We start from the raw sequence: 19,659 nt of genomic DNA, 5'->3' as shown, positions 1-19,659 counted from the left end.
CCCACCCACGGTTGCGAGAGAGTCGATATATAGATGTGTCCGGGGGCTGAGTTAGTAATCGGCATGTTAAGGCAGCACCGCAGAACACGCGCAGGCCTTAGCCGTCCAAAATAGTAATCATCCAGGATTCCAGGGTACTTTATGCTGCTCTAGTTGCTCTACCTGACCTTCGCTCCGCATTCACCGGTGGCCCATTATTCGTTCGATTGGAGTGTCGCAGGCGATGTGGCAGTCGGTCTAACCAGAGAGCGGTGCCGATATTGCTTTTCGCAGGAAACCAACCGCATCCCAAGGGGGGCGAGAAAAACCGAAGCCAGCCAGCCAGCCAGCTGCTTCTTCGTCCTCGTCCACTCTTCCCTTCTTCACACACACCTACTCTACATACTCTACATAACTCGTGTAACAGGAAGCGAGCGAGAGACGAGTGTGCAGTGCACAGCCCTGCTACCTCCTACTCTCCTGCCCCATACCACCATACCTACCCAGACTCTGCTCTGCTCCACCACCACCAAACACTACTACTCCACTCGACCTCGCTCGTTCAACACCCCTTGAGGACCTCCTTGAGCTGTACGATACTAGGTACTCGATAACTCGATAATTCCGACTTCACCTCGACCCCGTCGCGCCGTGGCCGCAGGATTAATACACCCGCTTGTTCGACTCAGCAACAGGACATCTCCCCGATGAGATTTTCTGCGATTTCTGCCGTGCTGTGCGGCCTGGCCCTGGTGCCGGGAGTTCTGTCACAGGCGTCCATGCAGAACACCGACGGCGGACCCGGTCGACCAACTGTAGTCCGGACACCCAACGGCGGGTTCACATGCGCAACCGGGGGGGACACCTGCCTCTCGGAATGCATCATGAACAAGGACGGCGTTGAAGAGCTGATCAAGAACCAAGACGGCAGCACCGTCTGCAGCGTATCCTCCTCCTCGTCGACATCTATCCTCGCGCCGACCCGCAACGCCGCCGCCAGCAGCAGCATAGAAGTAGTCTTCGCAGCCCCGATCAGCACGGGGAACTACAGCAGCGCCAGCGCCGACGCCAGCCGCAACACCTCACTCGCCAACCCCAGCAATAACAAGAAGAGCCACACGGGCGCGATCGCTGGCGGCGTAGTCGGCGGGCTCGCCGGCCTCGCGCTCATCGGCGCACTAGTCTTCTTCCTCCGCCGCCGCAAGTACCGGCGCGCCGACAAGCCCGCGATGCTCCGCGATTCCGCGGGCGCCGCTGCGCACGACAAGTCCCGCACCTCGTCGCCCACTTCACACACCTCGCCAGTATACGGCGGTGTTGGCGGTGTTGGCGCCGCCGCACTTCCCATGGGCCCCCCCGCCAGACAGCTCACCGATCCAGGGTTCGCTAGTAACCCCCCACGCCCACCACAACCTCCTGTCGTCCCGGTTGTGCTCCCGCAACAGCAGCAGCAGCATCAGGAGCAGGCTCTGTACACAGGCCCCCCCGCGGAGTTGCATAGTCGCGAGGTCGATGAGGATGGTGTTAGTGTGAGCAGCTTTGATATGCAGCGGCCTGCCGAGGAGGCGGTTATTCCCAGACTGCCGGTTTATCAGCCGAAGGGGTCGGGGCTGTGATGAGGGGATGGGGAGAAGGGGAAGGGGAAGGGGAAGAGGATGGAGAAGGGGAGGGGGAAGGGGATGGGGAGCGATTATGATGTTTGGTGCCATACCCGTGTGTATGTATTTTTTTCTTCGGGTTTTTTTTCTTTGAATATTGGTCGTGGTGACGGCGGGGGGTGTGGTGATGGTGGTGGTAACGGCGGACGGTGTGCTGGTGGTGGAGCTGGTGGAGCTGCTGCTAGTGGTGGGAGAGAGTCTGTGCTGTTGGTGTTGATTATCGTGTGTGTGTGTGTGTGTGTGAGAGGAGTTACTGCCACTTCACTTCTCTGGAGAACTCTTGAAATCGTTTTCTGTACATTTCCCCCCTAACCTTACTACTTGCCCACGTTATTTACCCACGTTATTTACAACTGCCCACGTTATTTACTGCCCCGAATGAAGATGTCGTATGTAATGGTTGTGTATTTGTGGCGTGAGCGTGAGTGAGAGGGTACTCTAGAGGGGGGTCATGGGATTGCACTCGGTGATACTGTGTGTTGTTGATGTGGGGAATAGGTATTTGGTATTTACTACCGTAACTTACTCTCGACGGAGGACTCTAAATGGGGAGTGTATGCGTGCGAAGTGCTGGTACTCTACATATGGCTCGCACAGTGGGTACTGGAAGTAAGGTGGTGTTCATAGTGGATCACTCGGCTTGGAACTATCTGGCCAGATTCTGGCTGCTTTGAGGTTGTATGGCTTCTGACTTGGTAGGGTCCCTTACTTTACCTACGGTAATATCCATTGTCATGACACGAGTTTACGAGCACTACTTGCAGATGTGGGATAACCACCGAAGTGAGCTAGAATGTGCCCTTACCGATGCTTTAAACATTACTATTGAAATCTATCCGTACCATCCATTCCCTGCCAAAAAAACCAGCAGCACAGCCAGCGCCGGAGGCCACCGTTGTCTATATAACTTACCGTCTATCCAATATCTATACCTATCTCACTCCAGTCCAGTGTCCCCGTCTACTCCTCAACCTCCGTCCACGGCAACCGCTCATCAAACATCCTCCCCTCGCTCCCGCCCTCACTACACCATCCGAGCAACCTCTTGACCGATGCGTCAACGCCATCGAGTACATACCCCCTCCTCCTACCAGCATTCCTACCCCTCCTCTTCTCCCTGAGCTCCCCCCCACGCACCCCGCCCTCCTCCTCCTCCCCACCAATACCACACGCATACGGATCCCTCTCCCACAGCCGTCTCGCATTCCTCCACTCGCCCTGTTCCACCAGCTCCCTCTCCCTCTCCCCCTCCACCCCCGTCCACTCCGGATCCACACCAACAAACTCAAACCTCGCCCCGGGCCACCCAATCGCAGCTCTATGCAGGTCCACAAACCTCCTCCTTTTAAACTCATAACTAACAACCGTGACCCTTTCCGGCCAGCCGCCCGTCACCTCTCGGAACCTAAGCAACGAGAACACCAAGTTCTGATACGAATCCAGCGCCTGCGTCTCCGTCGTTGTGCGCGCCTGCAGTTGCTCGCCAACCCATCCCCGCTGCGCGGCCAGCTCGAAGTAGCCCGCCGCCTCGGTGCGCGGGCCGGCTGAGGGCCGCGTTTCCCCGCCAGAGAAGACGAGCAGGGAGGAGGGGTCCGCTACGGCGAGGGACGCGCCCCGCGAGATGTGCGCGAGGAAGGTGGATGAGGCCGGAGGGGTCAGCGAGAGTTGGTACGGCTCTAGTACCCATTCCGATGCGGAGGACCCCAGCGTCGGACCCGGTATCCAGATAGCGTGGCAGGCGACGATTATCAGGTGCGAGAGGCCCACGGGGGCGGGGGGGAGGTCGAGGTCGGTGTCGAGGGAGGGTGAGGGATCGGCGGAGATGGGGGTGGAGTTGGAGCTGGGGGTGTGGAAGAGTCGGTATGTTTCCACCACGAAGATGAACGCGAGAAGCAGTGGGAGCAGACGGCGGTACCCCCGTGGTGTGAGGGGCCGCGAGGAGGTGCGGTAGGCGTATTGGGGCAGCAGAGAGCTGGGCGACTCCGGCGGGATGCGGATAGAGACTACCATCTCCTCCTCCGTGTGGTATGTAGCGAGCGTGTAGCGAGCGTGGATCGGGCGTGGTGCCAGGGAAGGAGCGTGTGCTTTTCTGCGAGAGAGCGTGAGGGCGAGCGAGTGTGTGTATATGAGAGAGAGAAAGAAAGTCCTCAGGAGAGCTCGTATGTACATACAATACAATACAGACCCCTTGGTTACATTGACATCTAAGGATGTTTAAAGCGCACGCGTGGAATTGATAGGGCACGGTATGCAGGGGTGTCCCATGCACCCGCACCCCACCGCACCGCGCTGGCGCCGTAACTGGAACTTCACCTCATATGTACGGTATCACATCATATCATGGCGAATTCGTCAGGAACGCATTTCGCTCACCAGTGAGGACAACAGCCACAGCTCGGCGGAGATTGGCGGGAGCCACATCAATATGTCACGAGTACGTGTTAAGGCAATGCAGATTCCAGCCAGCCAGCCAGTCAGCAGTCAAGAAAGAAAAAAACGGACATGTAAAAAAGCAAAGAAAACCACACAGACCCTTGAACACGAAGCATACGGCCGCCCACTGCCCACTGCCCATGTAGAACCGGTCACAACACCAACAAGTCACTCGCACTGCGCAGAGTCGCAGCAGTAGCAGTCTGGCAGTCTGGCAGTCTGGCAGGATAGGTACGAAGTAGGTAAAAGTAGGTAAGGTAAGGTAAGGTAAGGTATACTCTCAAGAAGTAAGTTGTAGCAAAACGCCCCCCACGAACAAAACGAAACTAAACGACAAGACAAGACAAGACCAATTGCAAGATAAGACCAATTACAGACCAATTGCAAGACTAAATGCAAAACCACTTGCGAGACAAGACCGATTGCAAGACCAATTACAGACCAACTGCAAGACGAGACCCTAAAGAATACCCAGAAGAAACGATGAAGAAACGACGAACAAACAAACAAGCAGACAAGCAAGAAAACGAGAGAAACGAGATGCAGAGAATCGAACGGTAATATGTTACATGCAGTGACTGCTAGGTAGCACATCGCTTCATCCATCGTCCACAGGCGAAAGACAACGGCCACATGTGAAGAAACAAGAGCAGGCAGGCAGGCAGGCGAGCAAGTAAAATCGTCGTCGTTCTTGACGACCATACCATGGCATGGCCCAAGATCTCCCAGCCAGTACAGTACGCACAAGTCACCCCGCCGACACCACCCCGCCCACCCCGCCCGCCCCGCCCGCCTCTCCTCTCCTCAACGCAACCCGCACCGCAGACCATTCAACCGCCCACAGACCGCAGACTACAGACCACCTCACCACCCGACTACCTATTCACACTCTAATTCTGATTTCCATCTATTTCGGATTCGCAAAGTCAAGTCAAGAAAAAAGGGACCGAGAACACAAAGCAAGCAAAACCACAAAACCACACAGAAAACCACAAAAAAACAAACCACAAAGCAAACCACAAAGCAAAGCAAACCCGTCTCCACGACTCCAGTATTATAATGCAAACAAAAACCCGCACATGCACACACACAGAAAAGATTTTCGCAATCCGTAGACCCGTAGACCGTACGGTTACTTGTTGTTGTCGTGATCATCATGATTGTGAGCTGGTAGACTACCTATGAATCACTGGTAGCGGCCTTTCTTGCTGTGGTGCTGCATCTTTTCCATTCCGGCGAGGTCGAAGAAATCATCGATTGAGTCGATACGGCGTTTGGAGCCCTGGCGCGGGCCGCCACCGCCGCGAGTGCGCCGACCACGCGAGGTGTTGGTGTGCGTGGTGTGCGGGAAGGGCTTGTGCTGCTGGAAGTTGCCGTGCTGGAAGAGGTGGTTCTGCTGCGGCGCCATCCGGGGCGAGGTGGGCGGCGAGTCGTTGTCCGGAAGTTCGATGTCGCTGGTTTCCGGTGGAGGAGGCAGGTGGCGCGGCATGTGGTGCGCCGCTTGGAACGTGAACGCTGGAAGCTGCGGCAGCGTGGGTGGAACGAATGGAGCCGCGGGAGACGACTGGACTGCGGGTGAGTTCATGCGCATCTGCCGGGACGAATCTAGGCCGATGCTCTGCTGCTGCTGCTGCTGCTGTTCCTTTTGTAGTGGTCCCTGCTGCTGCTGCTGCTGTTCTTGTTGCTGTTCTTGGTGCTGGACGGGCGACGAGGACCGGTGACGCTCCAGGTCGCTCTCGGAACTGGGCTCCCTCTCCTCTCGCCTAGCAGGCCTCGGACCGAGCTTTCTACGCTTCCCTAGAGCCCACTGCTTGAACAGCTCTCTCGTTGCCGGATCTGCCTTCCCATTCTCATCCAAACGCTGCAGGAGAGCGAAGATGTCATCGAGACACTCCTGGTAGCCCTCCTTCTGGCCGTCCCGACGAGCACGGTCCACCTGCTCGTTGGCCTGCTTGTACAGGGCCGTAACCGAGTATGCCGCCTGCTTGAATGCCGACATCAGAACGGTCGACGACGAACGGTCTTCGTCTTCGGTGGGGTCCTCCGGGTGTGCCGAGTTGTTGCGGGGGAGGTTTGATGAAAGAGACGTCAAATCCATACCACCCTTATGTGGCGAGAGCAGCGGCAGCGCCGGCGGCGGATGGGGTGGTGACAGGGTAGCACAGCACACACACACACACACACGGCAGTATCAACGACCGGGATTGCTGATGCTGCTACTACTGCTGTTGCTGTGCTTGCTGATGGTGGTAGATACTCGACTCGAAGTGTGGAGGGGTTGTCGTCGGCTGGTCGTGGAGTCGCTGTCGTCGGCTGGTGGAGGTATTTGTGTGTGGGTGGAAGCGAGATATGTCGCCGTCCCCTGTGTTGTGCGAAGGTGACGATGATGTTTCGCTGGGCGTTAGCGTTAGGAAGCAAAGGGAATTACTGCTAGTGGGGGTGGGGGGGAAGGTTTGTTTGAGGGCGGCGGCGGGAGGGATGGGAGAAAGAGATCCTCTCGCTCTCGCTCGCTCTTTCTCTTTCTTCGTTCGTTCTCTTTCACTCTTTCCCGTTAGTGTGGTCGACAGGTCGACAGCGGACAGACGACAACTGGGGCAGCGTGCGGCGCATTTGTCTTGTTGTGGCTTGGGCGACTTTAATGGCGACCTCTGCGGCTTGGCATTACCAAAGGCAGCCATGTGCGCTAGCGCGAGTAGACGAGTGAGGGGCTGTGAGGCCGTCGGGCGGGCTCGCTTCGCATGTATGGATTCGGCGGCGAGGGGACACGCCCGGGTCTTGGAGTCTCTATGGCGGCTCAGCAGTCTTCGAGTCTGTGGATTCTTTTTTTTGTTCATTCATTGATTGCGTGCGACCATGTATCTAGATCATGGCAATAAAGGTTCGAGTCTGTTAGTAACTAGGGCTCGGCGGCTCGAAGCTCGGGCCGAGTGGGATATCATGATGGTGCCCTTCCGCGTCGGCATAAGTAGCTGGTGCCCTAAGCCTAAAAAAGACGCTATCCGTTTTCGCGTTCCAATTTTGTAGAACGCGCCTTCTTGAACCTCAACCGACTCCGACCGCCATCGACGTCGTCAACCAGCATTCACTCCCACAAAACCCTTGTTCCATCCACCTACACACGACCACCCATCACCACAGAATCGCTCTCCACCTCCCAGTGCTTCTTACACCCTACCCCAACACCCTTCCCCGGCCCACCCGCGTATAGTATCAAGACAGGAGCTATGGTCAAGAACAGAGCGTCCGACTCCGAGATGGCCGACGAGAGCAACCCCCCCACTTCTCCCGAGGGCTCTCCGGAACAGGACGATGTCCAGATGGATGTGAGTGGCCTGTCTCTGGTATTTGCTCTTTGCGCGTGCGTGCGAGGCATTGCGGCGATTCGCTAACGCGTGATATGTTTCTCGTTCAGGATGCCGAAGTCGTAAGTTTCCACCACTCGAACGATACGCGTTTGCGCTGTCGAGCAATGCGTCTAACGGCTGGCTAGGAAGATGACGGTGCACAAGACGAGGGCGCGGACGACGACTCGGGCGACGAGGATGACGATGAGGACGACGCAGACCGGCCTGATGGGCGTCGGCGACGGTCGGTCGTCACCAACGAGCGGAAGCAGGCGTTCGGTCGCAAGAACGAGAGCTTGAACCAGCAGAAGGTAGTCACTCTCGTTGCTAATGCATGATTGTCGGGCATTGACGGCGTGGTTGCGCAGGACAACGATTCGACAAAACGGATCAAGTACTTGTTGGGATTGACAGGTACGTCGACGGCGACCCTGCTATCTTGCGAGTCGCACCGTGCTGACGTTTCAAGACCTTTTCCGCCATTTCATGAGTAACAATCCCGACTACCAGCGTGTTCTTGCTGAAGAGGAAGAGAAGCGGATGAGCAAGAAGGGCAAGAAGAAGACCGCAGCAGAGAACCGGCGGCGGCGGACCGAGCAGGAAGAGGATGCCGAACTACTACAGGACGAAGAAGGCGACCCCGAGGCCCGCACCATATTCACTGAGTCGCCAAAGTACATCAAAGGAGGCGAGATGAGAGACTACCAGGTTGCCGGCCTGAACTGGCTGATCTCTCTCCACGAGAACGGTATCTCTGGTATCTTAGCCGACGAGATGGGACTGGGAAAGACTCTGCAAACAATCTCAGTACGTGGTTTTTTTACTCGTGGTCCCCGGGAGGTGACGTTTTGCTGACTTGGCGGGGAAGTTTCTTGGATATCTTCGCTACATTGCCGGAACTACCGGTCCTCATCTTATCACGGTGCCAAAATCCACGCTCGACAATTGGAAGCGTGAGTTTCAGAAATGGACTCCCGATGTCAACGTGTTGGTGTTGCAGGGAGCCAAGGAGGAGCGCCACCAGCTCATCAACGACCGCGTGCTCAACCAGGACTTTGATGTCCTGATCACCAGTTACGAGATGATTCTGCGTGAGAAGGCCCACCTCAAGAAGTTCGCCTGGGAGTACATCATCGTCGACGAAGCGCACCGCATCAAGAACGAAGAATCGACACTGGCACAGATCATCCGTATTTTCAACTCCAGGAACCGATTACTCATCACCGGAACCCCTCTGCAGAACAACCTCCATGAGCTCTGGGCCCTGCTGAACTTCTTGCTTCCTGATGTCTTTTCGAACTCGCAGGCTTTCGACTCGTGGTTCGAGGGCCAAGGTGGAGACCAGGACGTCGTTGTGCAGCAACTCCACAAGGTCTTGCGACCTTTCTTGCTCCGTCGCGTCAAGAGCGATGTCGAGAAGAGCTTGCTGCCTAAGAAAGAGGTTAATCTGTACATTGGCATGTCCGATATGCAGATCAAGTGGTACAAGAAAATTCTCGAGAAGGATATTGATGCTGTCAACGGTGCTGCGGGCAAGCGTGAGTCGAAGACTCGCCTGCTTAACATCGTCATGCAGCTCAGGAAGTGTTGTAACCACCCATATCTCTTCGAGGGTGCGGAACCAGGACCTCCCTACACTACCGATGAGCATCTGGTTTTCAATTCTGGAAAGATGATCATGCTCGACAAGCTCCTGAAGCGGATGAAGATCCAGGGCTCGCGAGTACTGATCTTCTCGCAGATGTCGCGTCTCCTGGACATCCTCGAGGACTACTGCGTCTTCAGGGAATACCAATACTGTCGGATCGATGGTTCGACCGCTCACGAGGACCGTATTGCTGCCATCGACGAGTACAATAAGCCTGACAGTGAGAAATTCATCTTCTTGCTGACCACTCGTGCCGGTGGTTTGGGTATCAATTTGACGAGTGCCGACATCGTCGTGCTCTACGACTCGGACTGGAACCCTCAGGCAGATCTGCAGGCGATGGATCGCGCCCATCGTATCGGACAGACTAAGCAGGTCGTTGTCTACCGGTTCGTCACCGAGAATGCCATTGAAGAGAAGGTTTTGGAACGTGCTGCGCAGAAGTTGCGTCTTGACCAGCTTGTCATCCAGCAAGGGCGAGCCCAGACTGCTGCGAAAGCCGCCGCCAACAAGGATGAGCTTTTGTCAATGATCCAACACGGTGCCGACAAGGTGTTCAAGAGCGAGGGCAAGATTGAGGCCGATATCGACGATGCGGCTATCGATGCGCTGTTGAGACACGGAGAAGAGCGAACCGCCCAGCTAAATGCAAAGTACTCGGCCCTTGGATTGGACGATCTGCAGAAGTTCAGTTCCGACTCGGCGTACGAATGGAACGGTGAGAACTTCGCGGCTCCGGCCAAAAAGAGTATCATCCAGAACTGGATCAATCCCGCGAAACGTGAGAGGAAGGAGCAGAGCTACGGCATCGACAGCTACTACCGCAACGTTCTCGCTCAAGGCAACAAGCAGGCGGATAACAAGCCGAAGGCTCCCCGTGCACCCAAGCAGGTCAACGTCTTGGAGCACCAGTTCTACCCGCCAAGATTGCTCGAGCTCCAGGAGCGTGAGACCGCCTATTTCCGCAAGCAGCAGAACTACAAGGTACCGCTTCCGGATGGCGACGAGGACCAGGCGGAGCGGGAAGCTCAGCGCGACGAGGACCAGCGCATCATCGATGAGGCCGAGCCACTCACTGAGGCTGAGATGGAGGAGAAGCTCCAACTCGGTGAACAGGGATTCTCGAACTGGACTCGCAAGGACTTCCTCTCGTTTGTGTCTCTGTCAGCCAAGTACGGCCGCAAAGCCACAGGCGCCATCGCCACCGATCTTGAGAGCAAGACCGAAAAGGAAGTTAGGGACTACGCCAAAGTCTTCTGGACTCGCTACGAGGAAATGCCGAACTGGGAGAAGTACATCAACCAGATCGAAGCAGGCGAGGAGAAGGCGGCCAAGATCTCGCAGCAGAAGAAGATGCTCCGCAAGAAACTCGAGATGTACCGTGTCCCGCTGCAGCAGATGAAGCTCAACTACTCCGTCTCCACCACCAACAAGAAGATCTACACGGAGGAAGAGGACCGCTTCCTCCTGGTGATGCTCGACAAGTACGGCCTCGACTGCGAGAACCTGCACGAGATCATTCGGGACGAGATTCGCGAGAGCCCGCTGTTCCGCTTCGACTGGTTCTTCCTGTCCCGCACGTCGCTCGAGATCTCAAGGAGGTGCAACACCCTCATCCTCACGGTGCAGCGCGAGTTCGAGGAGAACCAGATCCCTATCCCCGGAATCGGCGTGCTGAAGAAGAAGGGGACTCACGCCCGCGACGACGAAGAGGAGGATAATGGCGACGCCCCCCCTGCGAAGAAGGGAAAGAGTACTGCCTCCACCACTGCCGCCGCCGCCGCCGTGACGAATGGAAAACCCAAGGTATATCTCCCTCCTCCCACCCACCCCCACCCATGATCCTCCGTCTAACAACAAGAAAACAGAACAAAGCCCTAGAACAAGCCAAGAAGGGCGGAGCCAGTGCACCCGAGAGCCGCGGCACTAGCACCGCCACGAGCCGAGCCAGCAGCGTCGACACCAAGCCCTCCACCACCAGCACGTCCAAAGCTACCGCCGCCAGCAAGAGCAAGAAAAAATGAGCAAAATGTGTTGTGTTGTGTTGTGTTATGTAATCCTACCTGCCTACTGTACGGTCAGATATTTTGTGTTTGTGTCAAATTATTCTTAGGTTTCTCTGTTCTCTGTGTTCTCGTTCTTCTGTTCCGTTGTGTTTCGTATTACTTACTGCAAGATTTGGGTTGGCGTTTTTTTCCCTTGTTTTTTCTTTCTGGTGGACGGTGAGGATGGATGGATACATAAAATAAACAGGCCTTTACATAGCCCGAGTAGCCCGAGCGTCGAGCGAGCGAGCATTCATGTTCATGTTCATGTTCAATCTTGATCATACGACTTGACTTGACTTGACTTTACTAGCTAGGGGATATCTGAGCAAGCTGGTAGGAAAGAAAAAAAAACACAACACACCAGAAGAGAAAAAAATAATGCGAAATCAAAACAAAAACAATCCATACAAACCGCTTTTTCATAGGTATCCCATGCCATGGCCCCCTATTTAGAAACGCAATAGGTATATCATACCAACTCAGATTCCCCCCACCCGCCCACCGCCCTGCAACATGAAAATGTGGAAGAAAAAAAACAGAAAGACATGAGGAGGATTTGTATTACAAGAAAACGCCCACATCCCCGCAGCTACATATGGCTGGCTATGGGAAGATGAATTTAATGGTGCATAGCATCCAGCCCACCAGCGAGCACATCCTCGAGTTCGCCGCTCTGCGAATGCGCCTCATGCGGGCGCGGGGCATCATCCCTCTGCTGCTTGGACCACTGATGATCCGGGATGCCGACGGAGTCCTTCCGGATATTGGGGTCGACGAGGTTGGTCGGCAGGGGCTGCCGGCGGACCTCGTGGCGGAATTTGATCACCTCCTGCAGGATCATCTGCCGCATCTGCGGGACCTCCTCGACGACTTCGAACGAGAAGTCGAAGGTAGTCGGGCACGCGGGCTCGTCCGAGGCGTCGTGCCAGATTCCCAGGTAGCGGTGGTCGAGCGCTTTCTCGACCGAGACGCGCGAGCTGGGGTCGAACGCGAGCATCTGGTCCAACAGGTCCAGGGCGTCCGCGTTTGCGTTGGGGAAGAGACGGTTGAAGGGGACCTTGGGCATGAACGGGAGATTGCGCACGTAGTCCTGTGCTCGCGGGGAGCCGATTCGGGAGAGAGTCTCTTCGTTCGGCGTGCCGAGGTAGTGGAGGATTTGGTTCAATTGGTCGACGTAGTCGCGACCCTTGAAGAATGGCCGGCCACCGAGGAGTTCGGCCAAGATACAGCCGACTGACCAGACGTCAACTGCGCGGGGGAGAAGCCGTCAGTTATGCGAATGCAGGTGATTAAATGATGTGTTGTGCATGATGCATAATGGCGGGCGCGAGGGGAAAGGGAACATACTGGCTTTGGTGTAACTCAAGAAGCTCAACATAATCTCAGGAGCTCTGTACCATCTTGTAGCGACGTACTCAGTCATGTACCCCGCATTCTCCTCCGGGTCAACCGAGAATCCTCTGGCGAGACCGAAATCGCAAATCTTGAGCTCGCAGTCGGCATTCACGAGCAGATTGCCAGGTTTCAAATCTCGGTGGAGAACATTCGCCGAATGGATATATTTCAGACCGCACAAGATCTGGTAGATGAACGACTGGAAATGGGCATCCGTCAAGGGCTGGCCACTGTGATAGTTTAGCGCCGGGTATCCGGAGTTTGCCGCCCACTGGGGGTGGGGGTGGGGGGAAGCTCGTACCTTCGGATAATAGCGGCCAAATCACACTCCATGAGCTCTGTGCGGCGTCAAAATCAGCTTCCCGTCTCTCCCGTAAAGCAAGAGACACACACCCTCGTAAAGATAAACCTCATTGAAGTTGTCAGGCTTGGGAATATCCATGTCGAACAGACATGTTATCTACAGATGCGGGGTAGAGCGGTCAGCAAGCATCCTTTCCAAGAACGAATATTATACACAGAGGATATGTGACGAGTATGAGAATGTAGAACAAACATTACGATGCCCTAAGATCAAAAAGCACTGTCAGTAAAAGTTCTCGGAAACACGTCGCAGCTCGTCGCGCGCACACCAAGAAGGCATACCTCTGAAATGCTGCAATAGCTTCAGCTCACGCAGAGCTCGCTTCGCAAGAATCTTCTTGGAGAACACGTTGGTGACTTTCTTGATGGCAACACCCTCTCCATTGGCTGTATTGGTCGCGGCGCTGTACGATCCCGTCGAATGTCAGCTTCCGCATCTCCACATGCTCCCCCTCCCTCTAGACGCCAGAAGTCCCCCCCAATCTCAGTGTTTCCCCTCCCTTTCCCCCCACGTCACACCTGAGCTTCGATCCACACGCGACGACGTACCAGACAATACCGTAGGCTCCCTGTCCGAGCTCCTTCGTGACTACGTAACGTTCATCGACGACGAAGTCCTGGTTGAAGACCTTGAAGGACTTTCGTCCAACCATTGCACCATCGAGAGCCATGACGTAGGTGTTTGGGTTTGCCGGGGGGTAGCAGTAGGTAGTGTAGTGTGTTGGTTGTGTCGCGTTGTATTATTGCGGAGTTGGGAATGTGCACTCAGCCGTCAAGATTGCGGGTAACTAGATGAGGTCGCAGTCCGAAAGAGAGAGAAAAAAGAAGTCTTTCGAAAGCAGATGATGCGATTGAATGGGACGGGGCTGGGATAGATTTGATGCCTATTCCGAGGGCGCAAAATGGGCCAAGGACAATTTACAAAGGCGTGCCGATGGTGGGTGGGTTGGAGATGGAGGTGCAGAATGAAGCTCGATCCGACAGAGGTCGGGATTTATAAGGTCCCTGTAGAGGGATAGCTAAGACTGCGTGGCTCAGTACGGGTGGATGGCCAAGGTAGCTAGATGGCCGACGGATGATGCGTACTCCGGAGTTCGTTTCGCCGATGGCAGAAGATGGCGCTTTCCTTTCTTTCTTTCCGTCTAACGGGGACGAAACCGCAGTCGAACGAGGGATAAAAGCGGTTTAACGGGCGTGGGAGATTGAGTGGAGCTAGTGGTGAAGGTGTAAAGAGGAGGAGAAGGGGAAGAGGGAGAGGGAAGGGAAGGAAGGTTGGGATCGGGATCGAGTTCAAATGGAGGGGTGTGCGGGGCTCAAGTCTGCTGCTGCGGGTTTAATGGGTGCTTAATGGTGGTGCACCTGCATAACCGCGCTACGATATTACCGCTATTAATTACCACTCAAAGCCATGTTGGTGAATTCGAACCACTTGTCGGCGCAGGGGGGAGTGGGCTGCTGAAACTCGTTCGGGATTTTTTCGGTTTACAATTCTTTGTGCATTCCTCCAGAAGGAGCGCCGGGGAGGAGGGGGAATGTTTTTCATCGACGAGGGCAGCTTGAATTGACCGTGGCGGTTTGCTTATCACTTCGGAAGGGTGTTTTGATTCGGTAACGTTGGGATGACGAGAGTTCTACGATAACAGTCATCAGCCTCACTCTCGAATCTTGGTGTGAATGCCAAACAAAGCTAGGAATGGATACCTTGAAGCCCTCGACCAGCCCTAGTACTTGGGTGCACAAAGCCTGGGGGACGCATACGTGTGCGGAGGATCGAGTTCTCACAGAAAGAATGCTCACGGAAGATATTACACAAAAACAAGGCCGTTTGCACACGAAAATATGAGGCAGGGCCTTGTCAGCCCCCATTCTGTGACACCCTTTTGGACCAGTCAATCTCGATTGTGGTTCGGTATAAATCTGGCGCCAGGCGAACGGAGGTGGTTTCCTTTCTTTTGTGTGCTCCTCTAGATGTTGCATGTGCATGTCAGCATGCCCTACCCGCTACACACGCGGCGATATGCAACCGCTCCAGCCAGAGCATATATGTACAATACATACCGCGGGGAACCTGAAGATTATGTTCAGCTTGTTATGCAGGCTTGCATCGAAACATTACGTGGCTTCCTGCACTCGGCATACTCTGCCGTGGATGCATCGTGCAAATGTTCCAATCATGACCGGTCACTCCGTCGAAATGACGGCGAAACACTGGTGGGCCATGTCCTGGGCCAGAAAGTGCAACCGGAGACTCCAAAGGGCTCATGACGCCTGGACTGAATGGAAAAGATATCCGGAACTTTCCATCCACGTGCGACGAACGGCTGAAGCGAGCCTCCATCAGTTGGGGTTTAAAAACCGACACCTGCCTTTGTATTTGTTTCCCCGCTCGAGATGTCGACGCAGGCATAGCAAACTTTTTGGTACAACAGGAGAGGTGGTGTCAGATGTAGGTACCAACATTCAAGAACTCGAGAATATAGGTTCAAGCCCCCTCCATAGTACATTCGCACAGTCGAGATCTAGAATGGATGCGTAAAAACAGCCGTATGATAGAATAATTTCGGAATAGGTACATACGATTCTCCTTTGTCCAAGTCTAGCCTAGCAGTGAGGTCAGGTTCGTCCGGAAGCGCCACGGGTATACCTTCCGACACCTCGAGCTCCGCCTTGTCCGGTCGTTTGGTTTCCACCATCAAGAACGATGGGTACCCAACCTGCGTCGGGAGACTCGCTCTTCTACCGATTGCGTGTGTGGTGAGACATGAAAGACGAGGTTCAACAGACCACCTAGATGAATGAGATGACGCAGCGCTGCAGGTAATCGTACAAGAAGTATGGCGAGTTCTGGTGTCGCGAATCGGCTAGGCCCCTTGCGACCGAAACATCGCGGGGGTCAGGCAAACCGCGCGGCTAGAGAACGTTAGTCACGAATCACCCTTAGGCTCGGAAAACGGTTGGTTGAGCTTGAGATTTGATGTTAGTGCAGGTATGGTAGATGGAGGAGCTCAAGGTCGGATTCGTGAGTGGAACGCATGACTCTGTGATGGTGTGAAGTACCCCACACCATTTATCTCAAACCCATCCTCAACCCGCCCCCAGAGGTATGCAAGGAAATTCTAAAATATATATCAAATTCAGACCGCAAAAGTTTTAATCGAATGTGCGGCAACGTTGGCGGCATTCGAGCTGGATTTTAGGCAGAGCTGGATTTTAGGCAGAGCTCGAAGCGGTTTTATGGGCCTGACTGGTGGATTGTCGTCGCTTCATGAACTATCACTCACTATGATACGGGGTTTGAAGACCGACAGAGCGCTTTCCTGTGCCACAGACTCCATTACGGTCCCGCAGTCAACTGTTGGTACATACAGTTAGATCGACATAAGGGAGTTCATCGCTGAAACGGCTTATGCTGGGAGAGTTTGATGCCCCACGAGCTCCTGCTGTCCTTCCTGCCCCGTTACGCTGAGTAGGTAATGGAAACGGCGCATGGGGGAGCACTGTCGTCATTCACTGCCATCCAACGCAAAAGTACAGCCACTTGAGCGTGCCGCCACTGCCGCGCAAAATTCATTACTTCCCCCAACGCTGCGCATGAAGTGCATTTCTTCGATCGAACTTCAGCTCTTTATCATGGATGAATTTTCCCGGAAGCGCCAGTAATTGAAGAGTGGACATCATTATCTCGTAATATCTTGAACTAGTTGCGTGCGATTACACGGTCTTTCTTGGGGTGTCCTTACATGGGCGGTTTTCCAGTGCGAGGTACCTAACTACACCCCCGTGATCTGGCCTCTTGTGACCCCATTTTGGCCGTCTTGCTGTATCCTCGGACTACCGAAGAATTATTGGGTAGGTTGGCTGGCTATATACAGCCAAGTGGCGAAGGGTATCGTGAACAGAAGTGGGCGGAAATGTGTTGTGAAGAGCGCTTATTGTCATTACATAAGTGGGAGGGTTTAAGTTCAACTGAGAGCCGCACACTAGCCAAGCCGGGACATGCCGTCGCGCTCTCTATCCATGCAGCTTTTGTTCTTCGCGATAATCACGACTTCATAATCCACCACCAACCTCCAAACTCCAAACTCCAAAACCATGCCTCTCCTTTTCCCTGGCGACACGGTCGCCGACCTCCCGGCGCCACAGAAAGCTAACGCCACCCTCAAGCTTGGACCTGGCCTCATCCATACTCCGCCCACCACCATCACCGCTCACAAAGCTGGTGAACTGGTAGTTGATGCCCGGAAACATGCGTTGTGGATAGAAAGCAACTCCCGCCGCGTACTGATCCCGTGCCATAATTCTTTATGTCCCGGCTAACGAGTGATAGTATATTCCTTACCCCCAAGATGCCGTCGTAGCAACTATCCTTCGCTCCTCGGCCGACGCTTACATCTGCGCCATTCCCTCCTCCACCTCGCCCGCACCTTCCAGCGTACAGGCTACGCTTCCGCACCTCGCTTTCCCCAACGCTACGAAAAAGACACGCCCCATTTTCCACCCCGGCGCGACGGTGTATGCGCGCATCTCACTGGCAAACAAACACATGGACCCCGAGCTGGAATGCTACGATGCCGAGACGGGGAAGGGATCTGGTTTCGGAGAGTTAAAGGGAGGGATGATTTTTTCCATCAGCCTTGGACTTGCCAGGCGGCTGCTGGGCGACGGAAAAAAGATGCTGCAGGCTGCCACGAGGGCGGGCGAGAAATGGGAAGGTGGCAGTGGCGTCGAGCTGCTGGAAGAGCTGGGAAAGAGTATAGCGTTCGAGTGTGCTATCGGGAGAAACGGGAAGGCGTGGGTTGACTCGGGGGATGTCGCGACGACGTTGATGATTGGAAGGTGCTTGATGGCGAGTGAAGGCCTTACCGCCGAGGAAGTGAGGACGATGGTGAGGGCGGAATTGAAAAAGACTCAAGGTTGAGGGCAGAGATATCATCATGAGGAAGACCGTTGCGAGGTGATCGTAGCTGGGATCCGTAAATACCATTAACGAACATTCCCCGGAGCTAGACATCTTTCAGCTAGGCCGAATTTCGTTGGCCAAACATTTCACGTCGAAATACTCAAGAATTGAATTTGCTGTCATTGACAAACGATATTACATGTACCTAAAGTACCTGGGTTTTCCATCTGTGCTTACGAGCTATGGCCAAACCTGCCAGTGGTGGGGTAGTACACTGGTTGAGCTTTATGCGACTGAATTCGACTTGATGCAGCTCTAGACTCACAAAAACCAACGGCCATCACTACCATTGCACTCCTTTCACCACCACCATCACTTCTACCTTCAACTCCAACTCCTCTGTTCAAGTCTTTCGTGATAGCCATCGCTGTCGAATCCCTTTCTCAATGACTCAACCCCCAAAACACAAGAGACTCTCATGCAGGCGGGAAAAGAATGCTTGCTACAGCATCCTGATCCTTCTTTTCCTCCTCTCCGGCTGTCTATTCGGAATCTCATTCCTGCCCAACCTCAGAGGATCCAGCACACGGGTATACCTCTGGGTGCTTTCCAGTTCGACGTTTATCATCACTTCGACAGTGGTGTTGTTCCTGGTGAGCTTTTGTGCTAGCTGCCGCGGCTGTCGAGCCAGTGATAGTGAAGAGGCGGCTGGAAACGAGATGGTTGGTGAGAATAAGGATCGATCGGCTCGTAATTCTCTGTCCTCGTGTAAGTTCAGGCCTTCAGCTGGGGTTCCCACTACGTTTGATTCCGCTGACACGCTTCTTGTAGCCCACCGTTCAGGACAGACTGTAAACACCGGTTCGAGTTCGACGTACAACAAACGGCCTTCGACGGATACAACCTTGGGAGATAGAGACGGTCCGGCTACTCTCTTCCGGATTGACGAAGAGAGTGTTACTTGTACTCAGACTTCTACTCTCGGTATGTCCTCTCAATCGAGCCATCTTCACATCACATTGAACTAAGTACCAACACAGCACCACTGGAAGCGATATATTACGCAGGGCCTGAATACACCGGCAGGTCTCCGTACTCCGGATCGCACCATTGGCCAGCTTATTCGAGGCCGTGTCCATCTCCTCGTCTGCCAGCTACAATAACATGCGTATCTCTTCCTGAAGACGAGAGCCTGTGGAAATTCGAGCGAAACTGGACCGAATGGAATGGAGGGAGTGCTACCGACTCCACGGAAGCTGCTACCGAGACTGTGGTTGAAGCTACGGACACTTCTGTTTCATTGCCGTCGACCGACACGGAGACCAAGATGGACACTGACGCATCTGTTCCGTCACTGCCGACCGAGACGGAGGCGAAAATGGACATTGTCACTTCTGTTCCATCACCGCTGACCGATACGGAGACGAAGATGGACACTAACACGGAGACAAAGATGGACATTCAAACTTTTGTTCCGTTACCCCCGATCGATACGGAGATGAAGATTGATATGGACACAGACAAGGTATTGGTCTGACTGATTTCAGGCTTCTTGTGGTGTGCATTCTCCAGGATCTGAAATGTTCTTTTACCTTTCATTCATCGATACCCCACACATTGTTATGAAAGGAGTCTTGTTTTATTAAAATCAGCAGCGGCTGCTGCGATTGTAGGCATGTTACCCCCGCCCCCTTTTGATTCATGAGATTTGGACTGACGGATATATCTACAGAGTTGATCTCCACTGTTATTGATTACGAATATGGTTGTGCGGAGCGAGTGAGAATGGGTGTTGAGTTAGATATTGAGTCTTACGTCAGCTTCTTGTATGGCGGAGTTTGTTAGCTTCTTGTATGGCGGAGTTTCGTGGGGTGATCCGAGGAATTTTCAA

At 54.3% G+C, this 19,659-nt stretch overlaps 6 protein-coding genes across 6 annotated transcripts; 4 read left to right on the top strand and 2 right to left on the bottom strand.

The window, feature by feature from the left end:
• Positions 1–686: 686 nt before the first annotated feature.
• Positions 687–1,595, top strand: BZA05DRAFT_418720 (uncharacterized protein; the record flags this gene model as incomplete). The annotated part of the gene is made up of 1 exon (XM_051485540.1): positions 687–1,595. One exon carries the CDS (start codon positions 687–689, stop codon positions 1,593–1,595), a length of 909 nt encoding a protein of 302 aa, XP_051339329.1.
• Positions 1,596–2,597: 1,002 nt separating this feature from the next.
• On the bottom strand, positions 2,598–3,647 carry BZA05DRAFT_337725 (uncharacterized protein; the record flags this gene model as incomplete). The annotated part of the gene is made up of 1 exon (XM_051480867.1): positions 2,598–3,647. The coding sequence occupies one exon, from the start codon at positions 3,645–3,647 to the stop codon at positions 2,598–2,600; it is 1,050 nt and encodes a 349-aa protein (XP_051339328.1).
• A 3,917-nt stretch (positions 3,648–7,564) lies between these two features.
• Positions 7,565–11,086, top strand: BZA05DRAFT_425621 (SNF2 family N-terminal domain-containing protein; the record flags this gene model as incomplete). The annotated part of the gene is made up of 6 exons (XM_051485969.1): positions 7,565–7,648; positions 7,687–7,725; positions 7,783–7,828; positions 7,884–8,221; positions 8,283–10,868; positions 10,931–11,086. 6 exons carry the CDS (start codon positions 7,565–7,567, stop codon positions 11,084–11,086), a joined length of 3,249 nt encoding a protein of 1,082 aa, XP_051339327.1.
• Positions 11,087–11,729: 643 nt separating this feature from the next.
• BZA05DRAFT_418716 (kinase-like domain-containing protein) lies at positions 11,730–13,539 on the bottom strand (the record flags this gene model as incomplete). Its single annotated transcript, XM_051485539.1, has 7 exons — positions 11,730–12,358; positions 12,458–12,735; positions 12,807–12,843; positions 12,899–12,965; positions 13,062–13,072; positions 13,151–13,272; positions 13,418–13,539. The coding sequence occupies 7 exons, from the start codon at positions 13,537–13,539 to the stop codon at positions 11,730–11,732; spliced, it is 1,266 nt and encodes a 421-aa protein (XP_051339326.1).
• A 3,283-nt stretch (positions 13,540–16,822) lies between these two features.
• Positions 16,823–18,016, top strand: BZA05DRAFT_353389 (uncharacterized protein). Its single transcript, XM_051481346.1, has 2 exons — positions 16,823–17,146; positions 17,196–18,016. The coding sequence occupies exons 1-2, from the start codon at positions 16,961–16,963 to the stop codon at positions 17,784–17,786; spliced, it is 777 nt and encodes a 258-aa protein (XP_051339325.1). The 5' UTR covers positions 16,823–16,960; the 3' UTR covers positions 17,787–18,016.
• A 93-nt stretch (positions 18,017–18,109) lies between these two features.
• On the top strand, positions 18,110–19,560 carry BZA05DRAFT_397902 (uncharacterized protein). Its single transcript, XM_051483662.1, has 4 exons — positions 18,110–18,536; positions 18,600–18,752; positions 18,809–19,441; positions 19,501–19,560. Exons 1-3 carry the CDS (start codon positions 18,215–18,217, stop codon positions 19,303–19,305), a joined length of 972 nt encoding a protein of 323 aa, XP_051339324.1. The 5' UTR covers positions 18,110–18,214; the 3' UTR covers positions 19,306–19,441; positions 19,501–19,560.
• Positions 19,561–19,659: the final 99 nt, after the last annotated feature.

The sequence above is a fragment of the Tricharina praecox genome (genome assembly GCF_024521635.1).
Source record: "Tricharina praecox strain CBS 144465 chromosome Unknown BZA05scaffold_12, whole genome shotgun sequence".
Classification (NCBI taxonomy): domain Eukaryota; kingdom Fungi; phylum Ascomycota; class Pezizomycetes; order Pezizales; family Pyronemataceae; genus Tricharina; species Tricharina praecox.
The sequence above is the reverse complement of the archived record's forward strand: the minus strand, read 5'-3'. Positions and strand labels throughout refer to the sequence as shown.

Excerpts from the sequence above, each read along its gene's own strand:
- BZA05DRAFT_397902 (XM_051483662.1), top strand. The coding sequence starts at position 18,215 with ATGACTCAACCCCCAAAACACAAGAGACTCTCATGCAGGCGGGAAAAG. Across the intron at positions 18,537-18,599 it reads TCGTAATTCTCTGTCCTCGT|CCCACCGTTCAGGACAGACT; the intron begins GTAAGTTCAGGC and ends CGCTTCTTGTAG. Across the intron at positions 18,753-18,808 it reads TACTCAGACTTCTACTCTCG|CACCACTGGAAGCGATATAT; the intron begins GTATGTCCTCTC and ends GTACCAACACAG.
- BZA05DRAFT_353389 (XM_051481346.1), top strand. The coding sequence starts at position 16,961 with ATGCCTCTCCTTTTCCCTGGCGACACGGTCGCCGACCTCCCGGCGCCA. Across the intron at positions 17,147-17,195 it reads TAGAAAGCAACTCCCGCCGC|TATATTCCTTACCCCCAAGA; the intron begins GTACTGATCCCG and ends AACGAGTGATAG.